The sequence below is a fragment of the Stegostoma tigrinum genome, chromosome 24 (genome assembly GCF_030684315.1).
Source record: "Stegostoma tigrinum isolate sSteTig4 chromosome 24, sSteTig4.hap1, whole genome shotgun sequence".
NCBI classification, from domain to species: domain Eukaryota; kingdom Metazoa; phylum Chordata; class Chondrichthyes; order Orectolobiformes; family Stegostomatidae; genus Stegostoma; species Stegostoma tigrinum.
In genome coordinates, this window is record NC_081377.1 from 420,706 (window position 1) to 433,012 (window position 12,307).

At 45.8% G+C, this 12,307-nt stretch overlaps 1 protein-coding gene across 2 annotated transcripts in view; it reads left to right on the top strand.

The window, feature by feature from the left end:
- The window catches only part of LOC125464952 (cytosolic 5'-nucleotidase 1A-like), a 59,536-nt gene that overhangs the window by 12,836 nt on the left and 34,393 nt on the right, over nt 1-12,307 (top strand). For both annotated transcript variants that reach the window (XM_059654234.1, XM_048557915.2), the window contains exon 3: nt 3,854-3,983. In XM_059654234.1, coding sequence (XP_059510217.1) covers nt 3,854-3,983 — 130 coding nt within the window. The remainder of the gene's footprint in view (nt 1-3,853; nt 3,984-12,307) is intronic.

The following is a 12,307-nucleotide window of genomic DNA, read 5'->3' on the forward strand; positions in this document are numbered from 1 at the left end:
GGCATTTGGCATACTTGTCTTCATTGATCTGTGCATTGAGTATAGGAGTTGGGAGGTCATGTTGCAGCAATACAGGATATTGATTCAGCTATTTTTGGAATACTGAGTGTAATTCTGTTCTCCCTGCTATAGAAAGGATGTTGTGAAACTTGTAAGTGTTCAGAAAAGATTTACAAAGTAGTTGCTGGGTTTGGAGGGTTTGAGCTTCAGGAAGAGGCTGAATAGACTGGGGTTACTTTCCTGGAGCGTCAAAGCCAAGAGGTGACCTTATAGAGGTTTATAAAATCATGAGGAGCATGAATAGGGTAAATACACCAAGGTCTTTTCCCTGGGGTGGGGGAGTCCAAAATTACAGGGCATAAGTTTAAGGTGAGAGGGGAAAGATTTAAAAGAGATCTAAAGGGTACTGTTTTCATGCAGAGAGTGGTGCGTATATGGAATGAGCTGCCAGAAGAAGTGTAGAGGCTGGTACAATTACAATATTTAAAAGAAATCTGGACGAGTATATGAATAGGAAGAGTTTAGAGGGATGTGGGCCAAATGCTGACAAATGGGACTAGATTTAATTGGGATATCTGTTCAGCATGGACTGCTTTATCTTACCAGGCAAAGCAGCTATTGATAAAGTGACCCAGCACTGCCTCCACTGTGCTAGTGCAACCTTTGACTACCTGAGGAAATTGGTGTTTGAGAACAACGTCAGATCTGACACCAAAAACATAGGTCACAGAGCTATGGTGGTTCCTGCCCTCCTACATGGCTCTGAGGCATGGACTGTCTACAGCAGACATCTCAAATCATGGGAGAAGTACCACAAATGTCTACGCAGATCCTGGGAAGAAACAAGCCAAGACCAGCATCCTCGAACAGTCCGACATCCCCAGCACTGTGGCACTAACTACCCTTCATCTGGGCTGTGCATGTTGTGCACATGACTGACACAAGACTCCCCAGGCAGGTGCTCTACCGCCAGCTTTGAAACAGCAGGTGAGCGCCAGGTGGACAGAGGAAATGCTTCAGTGATACCCTCAGGGTCTCACTGGCGAAGTACAGCTTTCCAACAAACATCTGGGAATCACTGGCCCAAAACTGCCCACAATGGAGGAGAAGCACCCAGGAAGGTTTGGGTGTGTGTGTGTGTGTGTGTGTGTGTGTGTGTGTGTGTGTGTGTGTGTGTGTGTGTGTGTGTGTGTGTGTGTGTGTGTGTGTCTATGTCTATGAAGACCTCTGAGAGAGTGTGTGTGCTAGGACCTCAGTATGAGTATGTGAAGACCTGTGTGTCAGTGTGTTTGTGTATGTGTCATAGGACCTAACTTGAGTATGTGTGTGTGTCAGTGTGAGGACTTCTGTCTGACAGCATGTGTGTTTCTGAAGTACTCAGTGTGAGTGTGCAACTAAGAATACTGATGGACAAAGACGAGAGTGGTCCGAAAGGTAGAGTGCTGAACTCGGGGAAGGCCAATGATAGCAAAATTCAGCAGGAGCTGGGGAATGTGGATTGGGAGCAGCTGTTTGAGGGTAAATCCACATTTGATATGTGGGAGGCTTTTAAGAGAGGTTGATTAGACTGCAGGACAGACATGCCCGTGTGAAAATGAGAGATAGAAAGGGCAAGACTTGGGAACCATGGATGACAGGTGAAATTGTGAGACTAGCAAAGAGGAAAAAGGAAGCATACACAAGGTCTAGGCAATTGAAAACAGACAAAGCTTTGGAAGAATATTGGGAAAGTAGGACCAATCTGAAACGAGGAATTAAGAGGGCTAAAAAGGGACATGAAATATCTTTAGCAAACAGGGTTAAGGAAAATCCCAAAGCCTTTTATTCATACATAAGGAGCAAGAGGGTAATATGGGAAAGGGTTGGCTCACTCAAGGACAAAGGAGAGAAGTTATGCGAGGAGTCAGAGAAAATGAGTGAGATTCGTTGGTATTCACCGAGGAGAGGGACATGATGGATGTTGATGTTGGGGATAGATGTTTGATTACTCTAGGTCAAGTTGGCATAAGGAGGGGGGAAGTGTTGGGTATTCCAAAGGCATTAGCATGGACAAGTCCCCAGGTCCAGATGGGATCTATCCCATGTTATTGAGGGACGTGAAAGAAGAAATAGCTGGGGCCTTAACTGATATACTTGCAACATCCTTGAGCATGGGTGAGGGCCCAGAGGACTGGAGAATTGCTAATGTTGTCCCCTTATTTAAGAAGGGTAGCAAGGATAATCCAGGTAATTATAGACCGGTGAGCCTGTCGTCAGTGGTGAGGGAGCTGCTGGAGAAGATACTGAGGGATAGGATCTATTTACATTTGGAAGAAAATGGGCTTATTAGTGATAGGCAGCATGGTTTTGTGCAGGGAAGGTCATGTCTTACCAATTTGATAGAATTCTTTGAGGAAGTAACAACGTTGATAGATGGGGGAGGGGCTGTAGATGTTATATACATGAACTTCAGTCATGGTAGGCTGATGGAGAAAATGAAGTTGCATGGAGTCCATGGTGTACTAGCTAGATGCATAGAGAACTGGCTGGGCAACGGGAGACAGAGAGTTGCAGTTGAAGGGAGTTTCTAAACTAGAGAACTGCAATCAGTAGTGTTCCACAGGGATCCGTGTTGGAACCACTGTTGTTTGTGATATCCATAAATGATCTGGAGGAAGGTATAGATAGTCTGATTCGCAAGTTGCAGATGACACTAATATTGGTGGAGTACTGAAGTACTGTTCCTGCACTGTAATTTTCTTTGTTCTTTGTTTTTTGTTCTAACTCAAGAGTGTGTGTGTGTTTGTGTGTTTGTGTGTGTGTGTTTGTGTGTGTGTGTGTGTGTGTGTGTGTGCGCGCACAAGGAGGACTTTAGACTGAGAATGTATGTGATTGTGACGACTGTAGTGAAACTGTGTTTGTGCAATGTCCTCAGTGTGTTTTGTTTGTGTGAATGTGTGTGCACATGCATGCAAGGACCTAGTGTGAGTGAGTATGTGTGTACGTGTGTGTGGCTGTGCACGAGGACCTCAGTGTGTAAGACCATAACTTGCCATGTGCTGTCTGTGCATACAAGTTCCTGACACATTGATGGGAGTGAGAGCAGGATTATGGGGGAATGAGTCCATTATCACCCCATCAGAGCCTCACTGTATTCCAATGACCTCTGCCTCTACTCCTCCCTCTCTGTGCCTTTATCACCTCACCCTTCACTCTCTTGCTCTCTCTCTCTCTCTCTTCCCCCTCTTACTCCCACGCTCCTCCTCTTTCCTGTCCCCATTCCTGTCACCTTCTCTCTTCTCTTCCCTGTCCCCTTCTCTCTCTCTATCCTTCGCTCTCCCCTTCAGTCTCTCCCTCTCTCTCTCCTTCCCACTCCCCACCCTCTCTGTATTCACCCCTTCTCCCTCACTCTCCCTACCCCCCTCCCTCACTCTCCCCTCCCCCTTCCCTCTACCCTCTGCCCCATCCCATTTCCCTTCACTCTCCCTTTCAATCTCCCCTTCCCTCCACCCCTCTCCCTGTCCCTTTCCCCATCGTACTCCTCTTACCTCTCCCCCCCTCCACATCCCTCTGAACACTCCCTTCTACCACCCTCTCCCCATCACTCTACCCATCTCCCTCAGTCCCTCACCATCTTCCCCTCCACCTCCCTCTCGTCTACACTTCAACCTCCACCTCCCTCCCACTCCACCTTCTCCCCTCCATCTCCCTGTACCTCGCCATCTATCTCTCCCCCTCCCTCTCCCCCTTCCCCTTCCCCTCTCATTTCACGCTGCTGCATGGTGAATGAGCCCAAGATACAGTGACCCTCACCATCACTTGGGCCCACCCTGATCTGGGCAATGAGAGTGAGCTGTTGAATGTTTCTCTTTAGGCTATAGAGGCCGTGAACGAGCAGCTCCGGGACCTGTACCCAGCCAGTGACGAGCTCTTTGATATCGTTCTGGTGACCAACAACCACGCGCAAGTTGGGGTGCGGCTTATCAACAGTATCAACCATTACGGTAAGTGGAGCATTATTCTCATACCAGCCTCATACCCAGGTACTTTCATACACAGAGATCATAGGAACTGCAGATGCTGGAGAATCTGAGACAATAATGTGTAGAGCTGAGTGAACACAGCAGGCCAAGCAGCAGCACAGGAGCAGGGAAGCTGACGTTTCGGGCAATGTCAGCTTTCCTGCTCCTGTGGTGCTGCTTGGCCTGCTGTGTTCATCCAGTTCTACACCTTGTTGCCTTACATTCATATACACTTTTCTCCCGTGTCCACTCTCACACTCGCTCAGGCCAGTTTTCTTCCTGTCTGTCCAACGTAATGTTGTCGCAGTCCATGTATGGAATCTTGTACATTACATTGGTTTGGTCTTTGGTTTTCGTTTGTGCGTGTTGAGGTGTTTATATACAAGATTCCACGCAAGGACTGTGACAAACATTACACTGGACTGACAGGAAGGAAACTGGCCACAAGAATACATGAACGCCAACTAGCAACAAAAAGACATGACCAATATTCACTCATCTCCATTCACACTGATAACATCAGGATCCTAGGACAGGCCAAACAGACACAAGCATGGGAATTCCTAGAGGCCTCATTCTCTATCAAGAAGGCCATCACTAAACACATAGAATTGGATCCTATATACACATCAGTGCAAAGAAAAACCGGAAATGAGGTAACCAATTCCAACGGACCCCAGCTCATCATCAGATGCTGCACTGATGATGTTACCCAGCAGGGTAATGAAGCGTCTGTGAACTAACGAACCAGCTTGACGAGTGAACGAACCACAGCATTCACAACCCGTGCTACCTATTTACTTAAGAACCTTAGATTAGATTCCCTACAGTGTGGAAACTCAACCCAACAAGTCCACACCGCCCTTTTGAAGCATCCCACCCAGACCCATTCCCACCACCCTATAACCCACTCACCCCTGAACACTACGGGCAATTTAGCATGGCCAATCCAACTAGCCTGCACATCTTTGGATTGTGGGAGGAAATCAGAGCCATGATTGTTTTGCTACATGGAATTCAGCACTGAAAGTGCAACTGGTGAATTAGTGTTGAACCCAGAATGTAGAACTGGTTTTAGCTTCTCTCTGGAAATGTTCCTTATATCCTGAAGGACAGAGTTTATGTTGTAATGTCCCTTTCAGGTACAGACTGCTTTATATAACATGTGTCACTGTGTCATGGTTAGTTATCTCATCCATCTGCAGTCCTCACTCACATCCAAACAAGCTGAAAGAACACCACACCAGCTGGATAGATTCAAACTCCTACTGTCCCTTTCTCTGAGTGCCCATTACATGCACAGGCACACGGATCTTTCTCTCTGTCTTACACTACCACTCTCACACTCTCGCTCCCTCTCTGACTACCTCTGTCTCTCACTTCTTCTCACTCATCACTCATCAAAGCAGCTTTGCCAGTTTTGTTAACTGCCACATCCCATCAATTGTGGATTATCATCCTGTGTGGTTGGCACTGTAGATGGCAGTACTACTGAGACACTTCTGTCCTGGAAAACATTGAGACAATGCACAACAGGAGGGAGATCAGTTTCCAAGGTTCTCAGATCCTACATTGGAAGCCTTGGGGAAGGAGGAGAGGTGTTCTGTGTCCAACAGGGTCCCAGAGAACACAGATACACAGTCAGGAAGCAGGCTGAGAATTAAGCCATCAGGTCAATGCCCAAAGATGAGGACTGAGGAATCGGATGCAAGAAGTATAATGAGTCAGCAGATGTTCTACTCACAACATAGCACCTAATAACAATTTCTATAAAACATAACTCCCCTGAATATTCTTGCACTTCACCTCACTTTCACACACTTAGCATTGTCACAGCCTCACGCTCTCACCTTACATACTCTGAGAATGATGTCATATGAAACGTACAACATCTCAAAACACGTCCTGACACACAGCCCACTCTGTTGTTGGACAAGGTGTTGGACAACAGTCCAAGCCAACTGCAGAAAGCTACCAGAAGCTGGTGAACATATATTCCGACCGCTATGGAGCAGTTAGAGTTATAGAGGTCTACAGCCCTTAGACCCATCAAGTCTGCACTGGTCGAAACAACCACATAATGATGCTATTCTGTAGCCCTCTAAATTCATCACTTTAAAATATATATCCAGATCTTGGTTGAAACTTCTTATTGAATCAACCTCCACCATTCTCTCAGGCAGCACATTCTAAATCTCCTCAATTCACTCCATTATTATTTCTCTCCACAGAGACTACCAGACCTGCTGAGCTTTTCTAGAAATTACTGTTTTCATCACCTCTTAAGCTTCTCTGCTCCAAAGAGACAATATTTCTTGTATTTCTTTGCATTTAAAATCCTTCATTGCCAGTAATATTCTAGTAAATCTCCTTTGACCTCTCTCCAGGCCTTCCTTAAATGGGATGCCCTGAACTGAATGTAATACTCCAAATGATTTGTAGAGGTGTAGCTTCACTTCCTTGCTTTTACAGTTTATGCTTCTAGCTATAAACCCAAGATGCTACAAGCCTTATTAATAACTGTTTCAACTTGCCAGCCACCGTCAGAGAATTATGCACTTGAACCTCAAGGTTCAAATGGGGTTCTGTTCCTATACTGTCAAAGTTGTACCATTGAGCCTGAATTGTCTGTTTATGATTCTTCTACCAGAATACATTACCTAACTTCAAAGTGTCTGCCCATTTGGCCAACTTGTTAATGTCACAGAATCCTATTCAGCCTATCAAGTCTTCACCAATTCTTTGAACAGCATCCCACCCAGATCCAGCGCCAGCTCCTACCCCCCACACTATTCCTGTAATCCCACATTACCTGCAGCCAATCTACCTAACCTACACATCTTTAGATTAGGCAGACACAGGGAAAACATCCACGCAGATGGTCACGCAAGACTGGAATCAAACCCAGGTCCCTGGCACTACTAGGCAGCAGTGCTAGCCACTGTGCCAACCTCTGAAGTCACTCAGCAGCATCCTCATAATTCCCTCGAATTTAGTATCATCTGTAACGTTTGTGATTTTTCCCCTCACCACTCATCTCCAAAATGTTTATATTCATCAGAGAAAGAAAGGACCCTGACACTGGAGAAGGATAAAGTTCTGCACCAACTTGCCACAAACCTTCACACAACTTTTTCAGCAAAGCAATGTTGGCCAACTCTGTTGTCACATTTGGATCTCCACCAGCAATGCCGTGATCAATCAGAGAAGACTGTACCTTTTGTGGTGGTGCAGTGGAAGCTCAAACTGAAGTTGTGTGTCTTCATCTGGCTGCCACATTTGCTGTGGGTCACCATGTCCAGTGGAGCTTAGAATCCCACAATCTGGAATGCAACAGACCCATGAAGATTACTGAGCCATCAGGGAAGGTTCTATGAAGGTCAAACCTGCTGTCAAAGATCAAAGAACAAAGAAAATTATGGCACAGGAACAGGCCCTTCGGCCCTCCAAGCCTGTGCCGATCCAGATCCTCTATCTAAACCTGTTGCCCATTTTCCAAGGATCTGTATCCCTCTGCTGCCTGCCCATTTATGTATCTGTCTAGCCACATCTTAAATGATGCTATCGTGCCTGCCTCTACCACCTCTGTTGGCATTGCATTCCAGGCACCCACCACCCTCTGCATAAAGAACTTTCCACGCATATCTCCCTTATACTTTTCCCCTCTCACCTTGAAATCGTGACGCCTAGTAATTGAGTCCCCCCACTCTGGGGAAAAAGCTTCTTGCTATCCACTCTGTCTATACCTCTCATGATCAGGTCCCCCCTCAACCTCCATCTGTCTAATGTAAATAATCCTAATCTACTCAACCTCTCTTCATAGCTAGCGCCCTCCATACCAGGCAACATCCTGGTGAACCTCCTCTGCACTCTCTCCAAAGCATCCACACCTTTTGGTAATGTGGCGACCAGAACTGTACGCAGTACTCGACATGTAGTCGAACCAAAGTCCTATACAACTGTAACATGACCTGCCAACTCTGGTACTCTGGCCGATGAATGAAAGCATGCCGTATGCCTTCTTGACCACTCTATTGATCTGCATTGCCAATTCAGGGTACAATGGACCTGAACACCCAGATCTCTCTCTGTGCATCAGTTTTCCCCAGGACTTTTCCATTTACCGTATAGTTCGCTCTTGAATTGGATCTTTCAAAATGCATCACCTCACATTTACCTGGATTGAACTCCATCTGCCATATCTCCGCCCAACTCTCCAATCTATCTATATGCTGCTGCATTCTTCGACAGTCTCCTTCACTATCTGCTACTCCACCAATCTGTGTCATCTGCAAAATTGCTAATCAGACCATCTATACCTTCCTCCAGATCATTTATGTATATCACAAACAACAGTGGTCCCAACACGGATCCCTGTGGAACACCACTGGTCACAGTTCTCCATTTTGAGAAACTCCCTTCCACTACAACTGTATGTCTTCAGTTGCCGAGCCAGTTCTCTGTCCATCTGGCTAGTACGCTCTGAAGTCACGTGACTTCACTTTCTCCATCAGCCTACCATGGGGAACCTTATCAAACATCTTACTGAAGCCAACGTATAAGACATCCTCAGCCCATCTCTCATCTACCAACTTTGTCACTTCCTGAAAGAATTCTATCAAGTTGGTAAGTCCTGACCTTCCGTGCACAAAACCATGCTGCCTATCACTAATAAGCCCATTTTCTTCCAAATGTAAATAGATCCTATCCCTCAGTAGCTTCTCCAGCAGCTCCTCCACCACTGACACCAGGCTCACCGGTCTATAATTACCCGGATTATCCTTGTTACCCTTCTTAAACAAGGGGACAACATTAGCAATTCTCCAGTCCTCCGGGACCTCACCCATGCTCAAGGATCCTGCAAAGATATCTGTTAAGGCCCCAGATAATTCCTCTCTCGCTTCCCTCAGTAACCTGGGATAGATCCCATCCAGACCTGGGGACTTGTCCACCCTAATGTCTTTTAGAATACCCAACACTCCCCGCCTCTCCACCTTCTTATGCCGACTTGACTTAGACTAATCAAACATCTGTCCCTAACCTCAATATCGGTCATGTCCCCCTCCTCCGTGAATACCTACGCAAAGTGCTCTTTAAGAATCTCACTCATTTTCTCTGACTCCTCGCATAACTACCCTCCTTTGCTCTTGAGTGGGCCAACCTTTTCCCTAGTTACCCTCTTGCTCCTTATGTACATGTAAAAGGCTTTGGAACTTTCCTTCACCCTGTTTGCTAAGGATATTTCATAACACCTTTTAGCCCTCATAATTCCTCATTTCAGATTGGCCCTACTTTCTCGATATTCTTCAAAGCTTTGTCTGTTTTCAGTTGCCTAGACCTTATGTATGCTTCCTTTTTCCTCTCTGCTAGTCTCACAATTTCACCTGTCATCCATGGTTCCCTAATCTTGCCCTTTCTATCCCTCATTGTCACACTGACATGTCTGTCCTGCAGTCTAATCAACCTCTCTTTAAAAGCCTCCCACATATCAAATGTGATTTACCCTCAAACAGCTGCTCCTAATCCACATTCCCCAGCTCCTGCCTAATTTTGCTATAGTTGGCCTTCCCCCAATTTAGCACTCTTCCTTTAGGACCACTGTCATCTTTGTCCATCAGTATTCTAAAACTTACTGAATTGTGATCACTACTCCCAAAGTAATCCCCTGCTGAAACTTCAATCACCTGGCCGGGCTCATTCCCCAACATCAGGTCCAGTATGGCTCCTTCCCAAGTTGGAGTATTTACATACTGCTCTAGAAAGCCCTCCTGGATTCTCCTTACAAATTGTGCACCATCTAAACCCCTAACAATACGTAAATCCCAGTCAATGTTGGGAAAATTAAAATCTCCCATCATCACCATGCTGTTCCTCCTACATCTTTCCATAATCTGTCTACATATTTTTACCTCTATCTCAGACTCGCTGTTGGGAGGCCTGTAGTACAGCCCCAACATTGTTACTGCCACCCTTCCTATTTCTGAGCTCTGCTCATATTGCCTCACTGCTCGAGTTCTCCATCGTGCCCTCCTCAGCGCAGCTGTGATACCCTATCCTGTATTATTTTTGTTTATTTTCCTAGAGCTGTAACTCTGCCAATGTCCTTGTGATTCCTGCCAACCATCCAGCAAAGCTGAAGCAGTGTAATCCAAAACTGAGCTTCCTAAGGCCAAAGCTCCTCAAGGGTGACTTGCCAATGAGTGATAGCCTATCTCTCTGAAAGGCAGGAGCATTTCATATGCTGTAATGTGGCAAGCAGACTGGCACTGTGGAGCAGCACGAGGACAGACAATAAGGCAAAGCACAAAAGTAATTAGCTGTACCTCATACTTCATGAATAATTTTATAAAGTTGTTTGTGGTTTTTTTTACATCTTCTTTGTTCTTACTGTCAGTGACAGAGGAAAAGGGAAGTGAGTGTTGCTTGGTAAATGCAAGATAGATCTGGTATCACAGACAAGTGATGTCTTTCTGGAAAGGCCAAACAGGAAAAGACTGGCTAGGCTTCTTATATAATTATTCCCTCTCCTTCTCCGCCCTATCTCCCTTCACCTCCTCCTTGCCTCCCTTTCCTTTTTCTTTTCTCCTCTTTTGCTCCTCCTCACCTTGCTCCTCTTCTTCCTCCTTCTCCTTCCCCATGAACCAGTTCTTCCAAGTACCTTGTTTTCCTCTGGTGAAGTTCAGGCAGGGAAAGTGCTGTCACAACACACTCTCAGCGGGCCCTGCATGTGGCAGAAGAGGTGTTATTGGCAGCGTGCGACACATAAGTACCTGGGTCCTACATCCGTGTTATCAGCCAAGTTCTCCAAAGATATTGTGTGTGCCCTAGTAACAGCCTCTGATTTTCTGTAACACATGACAATGTCACAGAGCAATAGCACTAACATTCACAATACATAACCAAACAATGCTAGAAACAGAGTTCATTTCCTTTTGCTTTTGGTGTAGAACCAAATTGACATGCTGCTCTTGAATTGATGGAAATCACTGGTGCATCGATGCTGACAAATCCATCTGGTCGCTACACCAGTTAATCTCTGTTCAGAAAGAATGAGGTCTGCTCTGCTCTCAACAAATGGTGCTCAGTGACCTTGATTCACCACAGTGAAGCAAACTGGGAGATGATACAAGGAGCTATATCTCCAATCTACAAGGAGCCAGACTGAAAAAAGTGCCCTCATGGTGACATTGACAGCCACTAATGACTGTAGGTGATAGATTTCTGAGGACATCATCTCTGAAACAGAGACCTCAGACCCTCTGTGTGTCACTGAGCTTCAGATTGGAGAAATGCACAGTCAATATATCAATATCCTCAACAGATATGACCATGGGCTCTGAAACCTAGAGCCTTTTATGCTGCACTATTCATTCTCTTAGGCTGTATACCAAGAGAAATGCCTATGAATACCTGTTAATGTGTCCATGTAGGGCATACAGTTGTGCAGAAGCCTTGAATCAAACAGAAACCCTTCAGTACCTGTCACATTGGTCCTTGTAAACTTGTTAAATGCTAGCAATGAGCAAGCTGTAAGCAGCAATCTCTTTAAAGAGTACTGTGGCAGGTCCCTCCTACTACTCAACACGAGGCCAATTGTACTAGGTACAGAGAGGCATTTCATCCATTATTCAGTTTCAGAGTGTTCCTCACTGTCTAACATCCTGATCTGCTTTTCTGGCCTGTCACAGTTACTGGATTCTGCTCTAGAGTGGCATTCAGCACAATTGGCTCCACAGAAAATGCTTATCACAAGTGGACCAGCTTTGAACACCCATGGCACCTCCGAGGGCCCAAACCCAAGACTTCAATCTCTCTAACTTTTTCACGCACAAAAACTATTGGTGATTCTCAGATATCCAAAATATATCAGGCATGTGTCAGAATTTCAGAATCTACTCTTGGATAGCCTGTTCTACACAAGTTCCAGTACGCTCTCAGACAGTACATTGCAGACCCTAACCACTCGAATGACCCTGCTTCCATCACACTCTCAAACAGTACACTCCAAACCCTAACCACCTGAGTGACCCTGCCTTCCTCACACTCTCATACAGTACGTTGCAGACCCTAGATAATAAAGTGTGAAGCTGGATGAACACAGCAGGCCAAGCAGCATCTCAGGAGCACAAAAGCTGACGTTTCGGGAAACGTCAGCTTTTGTGCTCCTGAGATGCTGCTTGGCCTGCTGTGTTCATCCAGCTTCACACTTTATTATCTTGGATTCTCCAGCATCTGCAGTTCCCATTATCTCTGATACAATTTTAACCTCACTGCGAAGCCTCTTCCAGGGATGCCCTCTCTGACAA